This window comes from Acartia tonsa, chromosome 12 (assembly GCF_053477335.1).
Source record: "Acartia tonsa isolate MP-2025a chromosome 12, ASM5347733v1, whole genome shotgun sequence".
In the NCBI taxonomy this organism is placed as follows: Eukaryota; Metazoa; Arthropoda; class Copepoda; order Calanoida; family Acartiidae; genus Acartia; species Acartia tonsa.
Window position 1 is genome coordinate 7,964,770 of NC_137271.1, and position 15,132 is coordinate 7,979,901.

Genomic DNA, 15,132 nt, shown 5'->3' on the forward strand with positions numbered 1-15,132 from the left:
TTTGATAAAAATGACTAACATATTTATTTTTAACATATGAAATAACATATATTTTTAACTATAAGGCAGTTACGAACAAGACTCCGCAGCCGCGAGTCAACCGCTAAAAGTCGCGGCTAACGCGCATTTGGCGAGCCTTGATTACAAGAATCAAAACAAAATAACGACCAATGAGGTGTCAAAAGATTTAAGTTACATACAATTTTTCATTTAAAAGCTTTTTTCATGATCATGAAAGTTTTATTTTCGTAAAATTTATTTTACTTTTTAAGTCATAATGTAGAAAAACATATGATTTTCTAAACTGTTTTGACTACAGTCTATAATACCATACTAAATATAAAAAAATACAGTCTTAGAATTATTATTTTAAATTAAAAATCACGAAACCTGTGAAATTAAATTTGGGGTTTGCAGTTTTTTTAATGGATAGTTGTGGGGTAAATGTAATATAGGTTATATAACATGTCATACATCAGATTTATTACAAATTTAATTTTATAAATTACTTAAATTTGTTCTAAAACAAATATTTCAAATTTGATCACGACTAGTTAATTTAATGTATTCTAAAATGCCTTATATTTTTAGCAACAAAGATTATCTACATGATAGTGCCTTCGTTGATCTGTTGTTTGGTCTGTAATGCATCCGGTATGTGGCAAAAAGACTTTTATTAAACACAGAAAACTTTTTTGACCAAACCGTTCCTACTCTTTAACATTTTTTAAAAGCAACTTCGATATTTAGCTTAATTTTATAATTATATTTACAGGATGTAGTTATAGAAATTTAAATATTTAGATGTTTTAGTAGCTAGCAAAATGGGGATAGATGTCACTGCTTTTTGCCTACCTTTTCTATTAACGTCAGGATATACCCTATACCCTCCCCTTTCTCTTTTCCTCTACTATGACGTCAATAGAATAGGTAGGCCAAAAGCTATGACATTTATCCCTACACCCCTTTGTAGATTTTAATAATTGTGGTAAGGAGATTCACAGACAAATTTTGACTGGCCTAAGAACTGGACTGCATGACCTTAAAAAAAGAATTGTTAGTAGATACTTTCACTGAAACCTTTTTTTGATCACTAATATTGTAATTTTCAATCTTCTAAAACAACTACAAAAACTTTATGTTATTTGTTGATTGGTTGGTTGGAATAAACTAGTACATTTGGCAGGACAGACAGACAGACTAACATATAAAGAATAAACATTTATGGACATTCATAATTTCATGCAACACTAGCAGAATGGCTACTGCTCTTATGGCCTTGTTATGATGAACTCTAAGGTGCTTGGTGAAGCTTCGTGTTCTATCTAGACCTCTCAAAGGACATTAAACAATTTACATACTCAACGTTTTATAACTTCTGTAAAAAGCGTCTATTCGCCCGATAGACAACCAACCCTAGTCTGGAAGTTCTAACTATGCACGTTGTTGAGTTGCGCCTGCATAAGGGTCAATACATTCATCCTACTCTAGTTATTAATGCCACGCCCCTGAAATAGCATCATTTTCAACGTCTCTAGTATGATTAGGTTTAGTCCAGTCCAGACTTGAACCCAACATTTCCCCGACACGTTACCAATAAGGCTTGTGCCACCAGTTATATATATATTATACCTGAGCAGGTTTTAGTAAAGCAAAGATTACACACATCTATAGTACACTTCTTACAGTAATACCTAGTCTGAAAAAATACATTGACCTGATTAGTAATCAAGGCATTGCCTTCAACCACAAAGAATTTCACGTGTCTGACATAACAGCAGTGAAAACATGCATTAAGAAGTTTTATTGTTTTATATTCTTGACATTAAAAAAGCATTCGACCAATTTTTTTGAGTTTAATAACTCTCTTTTCTAAAACAAATGGTTCATTGAAAAACAAAGTTGTTTGACTCTTGTAGTGAGAAAGTCAACAAATCAACAACAATAAAATTTTGAAGAGAGGATGTTTAGTTTACCTGTTTAGCGGGTCTAACATTTCTGACAGTGAATTCTCGTTTTGGCTTTTCTGTTGGCTCATTTCTCTTCACTTTAGTAAATACTGCACTTGAACTACAATAAAACAAGGATCATAACATCCTTAAACTCAAAGCTTTTAAACGGTAGGAAAAACGAACATTAACACTCGTTGAGTGTCAGTACTGAAAAAGCAGAATAAGGAATCAGTATTACAAAAATCAGATGGAAAGGATAATTATATTACATAATATGAATAGATTTGAATATTAAAAACTACCACAGCATCTACTTATTTTTTATTCATTTTTGAAATAGTGGAGTAGGGGTTTTTGTTGTCGCTAAGCATTTTGAAGGGAATCGGCCCAATAATAAAAATGACAAACTTGTAGTAATTATAGAGTAGAACCGCCTTTAAAAAAAAATACCTAATTAAATTTCTGTAATTTTGATTATCTTCTTGAATTTGTTTATCAACAGTATTGTTATTGATATCAACTATAAGGAGATCATCTTTGACATTCTCTTCTCTTATATTCACACAGGCTAAATCATCCTAAAATAAAATGGTTATTAACTGCAGTTATTTCAAAAATATTGTTTATAAAACACTTGGGGCTTTGCGCCTATCATCTTTTTTATGGGGCGGGAGGGGTATTTTTCTGTTAATTTTTCTTGGGTGGTTGTACCCTACACCAAAAGAAACAAAAACCCTCCAATGACTTATGAGAAGCTACCTTGTAAAGGAGAACCATGTCAGTTAAGAGGTTAGCGAGATCCTTCGGTACAGACAGACACATACAGGTCCTGTTACTTTATTATAATAATAAAGCCATATGCATAATATTGTTCGTTTTCTACCTTATGATGCGAATGTATAGGTCTTCTAACAGGAGGCATAGCGTCCAAAGGTTCGCACTTGTGTATATCTCCAATCCTCTCAAATTCCAACTCTCCAAAACTGAGTCGTATTTTGATCTTAAACAAGAGACAATTAACACCATTGAATTGTATTGAATGAAATAAATTTTTCCCCTTCATGAATAGAAGACAACCCAGTATGGATTCCAAGCCGATTGATATCCACTAGATTAGAACCAGTACATTAAGAGGGGGGGGGGTGGTACCCTCACTCAAAATAGTTATTAAACTAACTAGGAACCACCGAAAAGCTCAACTAAAAAGGAGGACAAAGCCAAAATTGTGTCAAAAATGATCCGAGTGACGTCATAAAAATGAGAAGTGGAAAAGAAAACCCCTAAAAAAAGAGACGGATAATCCCTCATTCTTATGACGTCACAGGGATCACTTTTGACACAATTTGGGCTTTGTCTAAGGAGAACTATAACGATCCAGCTGTTGACATAACAGATCTATAGTATAGATGTATATACAGACAACTACTTTCCTTCCTTTTTCAAAGACCTCTTTCATCTGCTTCTAAATCATTTTCTGCTACTTGGCTGTGTTCATATAGGCGACATCATTGGATGATTTTCAATGACCCAATAGATAGGTTTCACAAGGTGGTTGCAATTAGGGGATAAGTTATTTAACCCTTTCTCCCTCTAGTGTTTTACTCTAATGTTGACATTAGCGCGCTTTCTTTGACGGATATCCTGCTTTTGATTTGTGGATTAACGGACACAAAAGTGCGTCCCTGAACAAAAACGTTAATATAGGCCTGGGGGTCCTATAGACCCCACAGGCGACAATTGGCGATAAATTGATGTGTTGTAACCCAATTATGGCCTGTTTTGCTTATCATTTAAAAGTTAAATACTAATTCAAATGCCCATATTGAAACTAATTAAAAATGTATCCAATTACTACAAAACCAAAGACAGTAACTGTATATTTTGAAAGTATAACTAGAATTGGCCTTACTATAGCAATTGGAGGTTTTTATCAGGTTTTGTAATTTTTATTTGAGACTTCTAGCGGGAAATGATCAAACTACATATAATAAAAGTATAGTAAACAACATACCGGTTCTGGTGGTGTATAGCAGTCCGGGCAGCCACAGTTTATCTTTCCAAAGCAATCCACACACCCTGTCCTAGATATACATGCACAATGTAACAAGGATGACAACATCCATAAAAGCGACGCTCTGGGTGGTAGGACAAGCGAAAATTAATACTTATACAGTTATGTCCCATAAACATATCACATATATATCACGGTACATAACTGTTTGAAATCGCTAGGAAAATACTAACATGCCTAAATTAATGAAAACGGACCAACCCTAATTATAGAAAACTTCGCTTTTAAAAATACGAAATTAGAAACAAGGGGAGGGGGGAATGATTTAAAGGGCACATTAAATTTTGTCAGGTAATTGGTCGATAAAAATATGTACATCTCCAATGATGATACAAAAAATTATCCTTTTTTTAGATTACAATATGTGATTATAACGAAGACATGTCTTCAAATGCATTCAAAGAACTTCCAAGAAATGGTCGTGCAATCAAAGTGTTGATTCTGTAATGCTTGAAGTACTGACCTGCAATTGCAATGATCTGAACATTCTTCTGGAGGCTGTATTGTGATACAGGTTGGTCTAGATAATAAATTTTGTCTGCCTGCGTCGTTTTTTTACTATCTAATTTTTATGAGTGTGAAAGATAGAGAGCTATAACTGAGTGACTTTTAAATATGGGTATGCCACATAACTGAGAATTGGAATATTTTATATATCTCCGTCCTGGCGGGCAAATAATTAAGGTGCAGAAAGAGGTCCGAATTATAATGTTTAATATTACAGCTTTTTCTTGGTAGTTCTATGTTTGTAATTGTATATATGTCTGTCTGTCTTTATCAGTGTTCTACATTTATTAATAAAAAAACAACTCAGCTTCCCAACTATAGATTGTGATCACTCTTGTCTTGATTAAATGTATTACGATTTTATAATTTACCGCTTGCTGTTATTAATAGTTATGCGTAAGTTGTTAGGAAATTGAAAGATTATAATAGTTATTTATCGCATCGTATTACAGATTTACAGCTTTCCGTGAATATTAAAAAGTAAAAGTATAAGATTTGGTAGCCCGCCAAAGGCCTATGCTAACAAAACTGGCATTGATTTATGATTTTTATTTATTTATATTCATTGAAAATTATCTGTCCATCCACTGTTCTAATATTAATCGGTTTTAATGCGATACTTGAAAATGAAATCCTTTTCAGACCATTAAAATACAAGTTAATGTTACAATCGTAATCAGAGCCATACTGAGAAAAAAATTTATTTACCCATCAAAAAGTCTGGATCGTCTTTTTCCACTTCTTCCCATGTTTTGAAAATTGTCACTAAAGTCAGCTATATCCTTTTTTATTCGCTTTATCTGGCTGTCTAGGGCCTCAGAACTAAGCTTTCTGTTGCTAATAACTGGACGACTTTGCGTTTGGCTATCCTTGTTTTGGTCTGGACTAAATGTCTTGCTAAGTAAGGTGAAATCACTAGAGAGTTTTATATCTAAGGCTTGATCATTGGATGTCTGGCTATCGAAATCCTGGCTATCTAAAGGTTGATGTTTGTGCTTCTTGCTATCTACAGCTTTATGATCAAGTTTTTTGCTATCTTTGTATTTTTTTAAAGCTTCACTAAAAGTCTTGCTATCGATATCATCAGTAAAAATAATATCTAACTCTTGCTCTCTTTCTTTCTTAACATCTATAACATTTTCACTAGATATCTTGCTATCCACAGCATTTAAATTGTCTATCTCACTAGCTATATGAACTATATGACTATCATCTTCAATAAATAATTGAGTATCATCTTCTCTAATATTATGGCAGGCTCCAGGTGGCATCGCAAACAAAACTATTTCCTGTCAAACTTCTACATTGTTTCTGAAAATATATGTTTTTATCATTGGTTAATAAGTTAAAAGTTTGTAAATATTAAAAAATTATTTACAATATATAATAGTTAAAATTGCATAAGAGATATTTCATATTTTCTATCTTATAAAACTATTACCACCCCCCCCCCCCCCCTAAACCTTTTTTGTATTTGGGTTAGGTTAAGATAATTGTAAGGCTAGTTGAAAGCCCCACAGGGGATAAAATCAAGTTTTTAAATTGGGAATCAGGAAAAGGTGGGGGCAGGGTCTGTTGTACACACTTTTCGGAATTATACTCAATTTTGGATTTAAAAAGTTTAGAGCAAAACAGTTTAACATGGAATATCTCTCTTTTACATATTTTTATTTTAAAGAAATTTTCTTTCAATAAATATTATTTTAAAGATTTAGTAAAAAAGTTTGAAAAGGACTGACTAAAATTAATAAAATTATAGAAAATCTTCTTCAATAAGTCAAAATAATTATTATTAAGATAAAATATATTGTGTTCTGCATATTTAGTATGTATTTTTAAGAAAATACATAATACATTTGACTGAATAAGTTTATAAAACTTTGGAGACTTTTATATACAGGCCCTTTCCTCTTTCTTTAAGTATATTTTCAACTTTTAAACCTGGATGTTTTTACTATCATTACATAATGGGCCTTGTTTAGTCAGGCGCGCATTTACCACAGGCAAACTTTGCCTGTCCGACAAATTTGACATTATGACTGGAGCATCTCTTCATGAAGCATTTGTTACAGATGGCTACATCACAGTTCACACACAAATACTAAAATTATAACAAGGATGAAAACATAGAAAGGTAGCAAAGCCCAATGAAAACGCGGACAAAGACATTTAACTAACTGATGTTCATTGGTCATTTCAACACCTTTCACATTCGTTTTAATATGCTTTAACAATTAGAAAAACAGGAAAGAAAATATTTTTCTTAAAGGGACTGTGAACGTAAATTTTTCTCATCTTAATATCAAATCTTAACATTATCTCATTCATAATATCTCACAGATAGAGCAAAACGCGCTTTTGTTTGCTTAAAAAACGGCTTTTTCCGACGATTTTTATAAGACACGGGGAAAGGAAGAAATTTTCCGTATTATATAAAATGTGCATTAAATTGCTTTTTTCTCCCATTATAGCTAAAATTAAACTTTTTCACATAGTTCTAGATTTTTCCTAACAGTTAAGCTGGCTTTTAACATAATCCTTGCTTTAATCCAATGTATAGTTACTTAGAAATTGATAAAATAAGCAATATTTTTTTATTGAAAACCAAATACAATAACAAAGCCAGAAACAGGTTTTTTATTAGTATCCAATTAACTTTAAATGGCCCATCTCTCCCCCACCTTTAATTACAAATTTGTAAATAATAAAGACGCAATATTTTTCTTTATAAACAGTCTGATAAAAGTGTAAACTAATTCTCCAAAGTGGGTTATTTATTGTTCAACACAATAAAAAAGGATATTATTATTTTATATAACCTATGAGATTCAACCCTTTGTAGACAGTGAGGTTTTTTTTTTCAATAATACGAATTTAAAATATGTCTTTATTACCTAATTACTACGTTATAAGAAAACGAATTGGCAATTTTATAGCATGAAATAAATCCTTAACAGTAAGTAAATTGTTTCAACTATATATGTCAAGTTAAATATCCCTACAAACATTATAAGAAACAAAAACGTTCAGATTTTCCCTGTTTTTTCCTTTTTCCCTCTCAAAATACCATAAAATCAAGGCATTATTTCTGGATATTTTTGTGAATAGGACATTTTTGGTTGATCAGTGTAGTGAAATGTGCTTAGTAAATGTTAAGATTTGATAATCAGATGATAAATTTTTACGTTCACACTCCCTTTAATAATGGTATAGGTATACACATGTAAAAATGTAAAAGTTTTTTTCCCCACCTAAATAACATTTCAGTATAACTAACTTCATTAAAGGACGGTCATGCCATAGTTACAACTTTGCTGCAATTCAAAAAATTTATGTGTTTACCTTAGTTTGCTTGAGTACAGGTGCCAGGAATCTAACTTGGAATTCTGGAGTCTGATATTCTACCTTTAGATAGATAGATTAATAGATTTAGAACAGACAGTTAGATGAAAAGATATATAGATGATTAGATTAAGGGCAGAAGGACAGGTAGACACAATACAATCTGTCCCGATTTTGTATTACTTTTGCGGAACATTTTTCCAGTTACGTCATATTTTTCTTTCCCGAAAAAGGAAAGGGGGGAAGAAAATCTCTTCAAAAGAGATGGGGAAAACCCCTTTTCTCCCATCTCTTTTTTCTTCCCCCCTTCCCTTTTTTTTCTTTCCCCCTTCCCTTTTTCGGGAAAGAAAAATATGACGTAACTGGAAAAATGTTCCGCAAAAGTAATACAAAATCGGGACAGATTGTATTGTGTCGACAGGTAGATATATATAGATAGATAGATAAACAGACATAGGAAAGAAAGTTGCAGATTTCTAGTAATAATCTTGTGAAGCGCTTGAAAGTGTTATATGTGACGTCATAAAAATGCTTCTAAATCCATTTCTTTTTTAGGGTTTACCTTTTCCACCCTTCCTCTCATCTTTGTAGCCGTATTTTTATGACGTCATACATGACACTTTCAAACGCTTCTAGCCTGTACCTGGATGGGTACTGGAATATGTCTGGATTTTCTAACTGGAGGTTCTTGCGGCTTTTGTAATAAGGCTAACATAGCCAGTCTTTCTTCCTCTAAAAAAGTTTTATTATTTGTGTAATTATAATCAAAATTTATTGAATTCTTAAACAAAAACAATCAAAGATATGTTAGCAAAAATCACACATTAGCTATAAACTTTTAATCAATAATAAATCAGAGAAACTCTCGTTTTGAACCAGGTATCCTAAGGTATGATAATAGAGGTTAACCTGTAATTATATTATAAACAAATATATGTATAAAAGTTTTGAAGTCAACCTTGGCGGGGGGGGGGGGGGGGGGGGCCGGCAATATAATTTACACGCTGATATCCTTTTTCATCCACGGCGATTTCCAAATTTTCAAATCTATGTACTGTACATTGTACATAGAAGAAATAAGATTATGTACGATTACACAGAAGATCTGCGCTATTAATAAAAAAATTCCACTATGGCTTCGAAACCGATTAATTGATATCCGCTGGATTATAACCGGTTCTCAGCCATACTGAAAGAAGAATCATGAATATCATCGTATTACGAACAGTTATCCTCGTTAATTTCCGCGGATAGCTGTCTATAGTACGAGACTATAAATAACTATTACCCATTCCATCAATTTCTAAATCATCAAATCTGTATGGGAAATAGTACGGTGATGGTAGAAATTCTTCGTTCCAATCTAAAAACAAGTAAAATTAATCTCACATTTGTTTCATCCAATAAATAATCAAAATTTTTAAAATCAAAGCTTTCCTATAAAAAGTGTCAGTCCGTTCGTCGATAACGGTTAGCTCTTTGGATAGCTTAGACATGTTACACTTGGCCTACCAATTTCAAACTAGAAATGGTGAACACTATAACAGTTAAATATGATTTAGGAACCATTGCAACTCTATAATCGTTGCCAGATAGTCCATACGCCCTTCACTTATATACTATTCATCTGATTTTTAAAATACTGATTACTATTACCACAAGGTACACTGTTATAAGCGAAGCATCTCTAAAATGAAGTACTAAAATGTATGTATGTCTTTGTATCCCATTGTCCTCTATCTCTCTCTCCGGGTAAATGCTACCTGGAAGAAAATCTTGCCAGAACCAGTTTTTGATGAAAGGCAGGGGCTCAAACTCATCTTCTGTGGGCCAATATTCTTCAGGTTCTAAATCATAAATAGTGAAAGATAGATAGATAGATAGATAGAATGTTTGATAGATTAATATATAACTAGATAGATATATTATCAAATTTATAGAAGGATAGAGGTTCTTATAGTATATGTGTAGATGCAATAGATGAAAATAGCGATAGAGGAATAGTTAGATGGGAAAGGGGATGGATCGATGAATATATGATTATATGAATTTATGTGTAGATAATTAGTTGGATAGAATAATATATTGATGAATAGATAAATAGATAGATTGAAATATATAAATTATTTATTGATAGATGAATAAATGATATACCTGGTGTTGGAGGCTTGGGTTTTGGCGCTGGTGGTTTAGGCAACTCAACTGGTGGCTCAGTCGCTTTTTTAGCTGCCAAATGATCGTTTATGAAATGCAAAGATACCTCCCATTCCTAAATAATTATATTTCAAAATTATATTGTATCAAATATATTTCATGTTTTAGGCTAGTTTTGTATAATTTAAGTATTTCGGTCTTTCACAAAGTTGCTAGTCGAGTACAAAACACCGAAATACATTGAAAATGAAGGTGGAAAGGTTCAGTTATTTGTTTTGTCATGTAAGGTTTGAGGGACCGCAATGCATAGACAATTGTCTTAACCTCTTTTCGAGGAAGCTTTGTGTTTATCAAGTGCGAAATTAATTCCTTATCATTATTCTAAAACTAAGCGCAAATGTCGTCTTTTTATGGCTTTCCTTTCATAATGTGGCGCGGCATAGATTGTTTGTTTATTTGATGCGCACGTTCTTTACTTTTGAATGAGATATGAGAGTGTGAAGATTTCGGAGAACAAAATTGGGCCTATCATTGGTCTCATAGTGTGTGAACGACCCTAGTATATCAGGGATTTGAAACCATAAGAGCTTCAGGTAGAATTTGTTATTTTTATTAAGAAGTATGGTGTATAGGACGATTATATGTAGTTTTAAAAAGGCTTTAGCCAGCTAAGCATGAAACTTAATTATGATTAATATATGTTTTAGTAATTTTTATGTGCCTTATTGTTGCATTTAACAATGATTTATCAAACCAAATAATTTTCCTTTAAAGCCAAAGTTTCCAAAGATTTTTTACCGTAGAGAAAAATGATTTTTAAAAAGCAAATAAGATTACGTGGTTATAAATAACTGGAATTATGAACTAATTGATATTGTAATTTCAGGTCTTTGAAATAATTTCATCAATAAATCTATATTCAAACCTGCTGTTGAAACTTGATGGTTCCTGGTATTGGGGGTTTGTATGTTCGCCAACTGATCTCGTGAACTTCCCGCTAATTCGGAAGTCAAGCTCAACCAAAGTGTCATGGTTGAGACAATTTCAAAGTATCTGATGAATAGGCGTTAGCATTCATCAAGAGATCAATAGCATCCAGTGAATTATTGATGCAATAAACTGTGACAATTTTTCTGTGAAATAAGTACCTAGTGAATCAATATGCCACTAACCAAAAAGCAGAAAATTGAGCGAGCTATCGCTATTGGCAGTGAAAGGCTAGAAGTTTTTGATGAACAGTTAAAAGTGTTTTATGACAATCTAAAAGCCTGCCAAAGTTTTAGTTCATGTGAAAATGTGAATGTAAAATCAATTCGTGACATTTTTAGTGAGGTCAAGGACCAATCTGACCTAATAAAAAGTCTAAAACCTGCCGTGGAGTCTAGTGAGCTGCGCGAGTTCAAGCGTGATTTGGATGAAGCTAGTGAGCAGAGAACTGTTGCAGATAAAGTCTATGCGTCGTTGGAGCAGTGTACAAAAATTCTGTACTGGCTTGACAATGATTCAGACGACGCGAGGTCAAGCACTGTCGCCAGGAACCTCGACGTCATTGAGAAGGTGAAGATGGAGTGCTTAAAATTTCCGTGGAGTTGCGCCAAGAAGTACGTGATATGTACCGAAGGCTTAGAGAGATGGAACGTCGTTCATCTAACCTGGATGAGAGTGGGACACCTGCCATGCTCTCCAGAAGTATGTCTGCTGTGGATATTCGGAGTTCCAACCCGCAGTATGGGCGCTGGGACAACAGTTTGTTGCCGTCGTTCGACGGTACTGACACGGATTACCCAAACTTTAAACAGGTCTTTAAAGATCTATGCTCTGGTTATGGATTTGCTGACCAGAGGTTAAGTCTGATGTTGTGTATGGAGAAGGTGATAACCAACCCGGAACTACGCAAGCAAGTGTCAGCGATTAGAGATCATAATGAACAATGGGCGTTTCTTGATCAGATGTTTTTATCAAACACTCGCCGGTTCATGAGGATTTTAACTAAGCTGAACAAGATGAAACCTGTGGATAAACCTGTGGACGTGGTTAGCGCAATTGCTACCTTCAAGAGCATGATGCAGGAGGTAGAAACAATCGTTGGTTCTGCAGCTAAGGATTACAATCACCTAACTCTTATTCATATTTTTAAAGACAAGTGCCCTGAAAATTTGAGAGACAAAATTATGATGGAGCTAGGTAGCATGAACCAACCAAACATCCCGAAGATTGTAGAACTGCTGGAGAGGACCAGGGGTGCCATGTTGGCCGGTGATATGTCCTATGACAATGGCGCCGGCAAGAGAAATCGTGACAGAGCTGCCGCCGCGCAAGTATCTGGCCGCAGCGACAATAAAAATGGTAAGGCTGGAAAGGACAAGGCTTCCAAGTGGAACAGTACATGTCCTGTGGAGAGCTGCAAGGAGAAACACCCGATTTTCCGTTGCCTCACGTTTAAGAAAATGGATGTGGTTGACCGAAAGAAAGTTGTCCAGCAGAAGAAATTATGTGAACTTTGCCTATGTGACGGCCATACTGCTGACAAATGTAATAAATCGGAGAAGCTTGGTGTTTGTGGTACCAATAATTGCGACAGATACCATTCCAGGTTACTCCATGAGGCTAGTGCTGGTGTGAATACAGTTTACAAGTCAAGTTCTTCACCCAGCCCCTGTACCTTCTTACTTCAGTTAGTTCCTGTTGTAGCACCTGGCGGCGGCACCTGCCACGCCACGGTAATGTTTGACTCCGGGGCAAATTTGCCACTTGTGTCTGAGAAGTTATCCAACAAGTTGAAGCTGAAATCTACCGGCAGATATACAACTATTTCTGTAGCTGATGGCAGTGAGTCTTCCTGCCGCAATGTTGTGTTTTATCTGAAGGATAGGGACGGCAATTTGAGGGAGTTTGAGGCAGCTGTCATGCCTACCCTCGGCGGGGCCAACGAGATGCGCTCGGTCCACCCCGAAACTGCCGCCGAGATATTTAAAATGCCGCCAGAAAGGTTTACATATATTAGTGGAGGCTTAGATATCATCATTGGAAATACACATCCAGACGTGTTTCCTTCAACCTACCAGAAAGTGGGCCAGTCTATGTTGTGGCGAACCATTTTTGGTAGTGGTTTTATCTGTACGAGTGCTGATGGTGGAGCTGGAGATCAAAAGTCGGCATATAAGGCTGTCAGTGTCAGTGGAGGCACTTTGCCAGACTTTCTGACGTCTGAATCGTTTGGCGTACAGCCGCAGGCACTTTGTCCAGGATGTACTGCTTGTCAAGAGTGCAAGGCTATGGCCGACGGCACTACCTGGGACCAGCGTGAGAGGCAGAGGATAATTGAGGCAGGTTTAACACTAGACTTGCAGTCCAACAAGTGGACAGGTCAATATGCTTATATTGAAGATCCTCACACTTTACCCTACAATGAGAGTTTAGCCCGCAAAATTGCTGAAAAGGATCGTGCCAGGATGGTCAAGGAAGGTACCTATGGAATGTATGTGGAGGTATTCAACGACGCCATAAGAAGAGGCGTTTTTCAAAAAGCCACGCCTGAAGAATTGCAGTATGAAGGGCCTAAGTCTTGTTCATCAATAGTGGTTGCTTTCAAGGAGGATTCAAGTTCCACACCCATGCGATTGTGTGCAAATAGTTCTCTGACGTTCAAGGGTACCAGTTTTAATAACATAATGCTGGGAGGCCCGCCGCCAATGCAGAAGATTTTTTATCATTTGATGCTTTTCCGCGGTTACAAGGTTGGTATAACCGCGGATATCTCCAAGTTTTATAACTCCATCCTGGCCACAGAGTTCGACAGCCAGATGAAGAGAGTTTTATTTTCCCCGACGCCAGATGGTCCACTTGAAATTTACCTGACCAAAGTTGTGAATTTCGGCGAGTTGGCTGCGGGAAACTTGGCAGTTACAGCCCTGAAGTTGACGTCCCGCCTGTTCGGCGGAAAGAGTGAAGCAGAGGTCAAGGAGATGTATGGAGAGGGGCAGATAAACGGTAGTGAAATTGTTGCTAAACCAGAGTTATGGAAGGAGCCACCAATACCTACCTACCCTAATGAGGAATTCAAGTTACCTCAGATTCCAGTTGCAGTCAAGCTTGAAAAGCACAGCTTCATAGATGACGTTATTTCGGGAGCAGGATCGAAGCCAGAAGCCAAGGAGATGATGAAAGAGGCCGACAGAATTATCGGCAAGGGTAGTTTTTCCTTTAAACAAGTCATTTATTCTGGAGATGATTGCCAGCCTACCAAGGTTCTCGGGCTGATATGGAAGCCAGCCACTGATGTGTTGTCCATCGCCACAAGAGTCAACCAAGATGGTAAGGTCAAGGGAAGGAAGGTGAAAGAGGATGCTGATTTGTACAACCTCCAGGACGCCTTGGACGAGAATCTGACAAAGAAGATGGTCCACAGGTTCGCCGCCCAAACCTTCGACCCGATCGGGCTTTGCAGCCCTATTCTGTTGAGAATTAAACTTGTCCTGCGAAAAACATGTTTGCTGAATTTGGGCTGGCAAGATTTCATTCCAAAAAGTTTACGGGATGAACTTGTGCAGTCGCTGGAGGACAGAGCTGAGGTCGCTAAATTGGAGTTTGACCGTTGTGTGGTCCCGGATGAACCAACTGGCCTTCCATCCTTGATGATGTTTTCGGATGGGTCATCAGAGGCTTATGCATCTAATGCATATTTGAGGTGGCCAACTAGACAAGGATTTGAAACGTTTCTGCTAGCCACCAAGTCAAGAGTGCGCCGGTCAAGTGTGAATCAATTCCACGCCTTGAATTGATGGGGTGCCAGATGTCCACAAGGTTGGCAAAGTCCATCAGAGATGCCCTGCCCTTTGATGTTATCAGAGTGATGTACTTTACTGACTCATCGTGTGTTTTATCACAAATAGTTTCCAACAGTGCTATGTTGAACACATTTAATTCTCATCGCATTGGAGAAATTCAATCTGCAACCAACAAGGATGACTGGAGGTGGGTCCCGGGGACGCACAACGTTGCAGATTTGGGCACCAGAAGCACCTGCAAGGTATCAGATTTGGGACCAGGTTCCAGGTACAGATTGGGCCCAGAATGGTTGCGCCAGGATGAAAGTGCGTGGCCGGT

General features: G+C 36.1%; 2 protein-coding genes across 3 annotated transcripts in view; both read right to left on the minus strand.

Moving 5' to 3' along the window:
- LOC145333821 (uncharacterized) lies at positions 1-5,862 on the minus strand. Its single transcript, XM_080179070.1, has 8 exons — positions 5,239-5,862; positions 4,487-4,543; positions 3,964-4,033; positions 2,836-2,952; positions 2,403-2,530; positions 1,977-2,070; positions 1,633-1,699; positions 1-1,041 (listed from the first exon to the last, which is right to left on the minus strand). Exons 1-8 carry the CDS (start codon positions 5,799-5,801, stop codon positions 977-979), a joined length of 1,161 nt encoding a protein of 386 aa, XP_080035196.1. The 5' UTR covers positions 5,802-5,862; the 3' UTR covers positions 1-976.
- Positions 5,839-15,132, minus strand: part of LOC145333822 (uncharacterized) — a 25,582-nt gene continuing 16,288 nt past the window's right edge. Inside the window, exons 6-11 of one of the 2 annotated variants that reach the window (XM_080179071.1) lie at positions 10,027-10,141; positions 9,636-9,719; positions 9,161-9,235; positions 8,516-8,604; positions 7,873-7,935; positions 5,839-6,631 (exon numbers count right to left, since the gene is read on the minus strand). In XM_080179071.1, the coding sequence (XP_080035197.1) occupies positions 6,509-6,631; positions 7,873-7,935; positions 8,516-8,604; positions 9,161-9,235; positions 9,636-9,719; positions 10,027-10,141 (549 nt within the window). In that variant the 3' untranslated portion in view covers positions 5,839-6,508. The remainder of the gene's footprint in view (positions 6,632-7,872; positions 7,936-8,515; positions 8,605-9,160; positions 9,236-9,635; positions 9,720-10,026; positions 10,142-15,132) is intronic. The other variant, XM_080179072.1, reaches the window with a different exon arrangement.

What these genes read in the sequence shown, in the direction of transcription:
- LOC145333821 (XM_080179070.1), bottom strand. Translation starts at nt 5,801, where the DNA reads ATGCCACCTGGAGCCTGCCATAATATTAGAGAAGATGATACTCAATTA. An exon ending in CTATACATTCGCATCATAAG is followed by an intron (nt 2,531 to 2,835) that starts GTAGAAAACGAA and finishes ATTTTATTTTAG; the next exon opens with GATGATTTAGCCTGTGTGAA. An exon ending in CTTTACTAAAACCTGCTCAG is followed by an intron (nt 1,042 to 1,632) that starts GTATAATATATA and finishes TCTTTTTTTAAG; the next exon opens with GTCATGCAGTCCAGTTCTTA.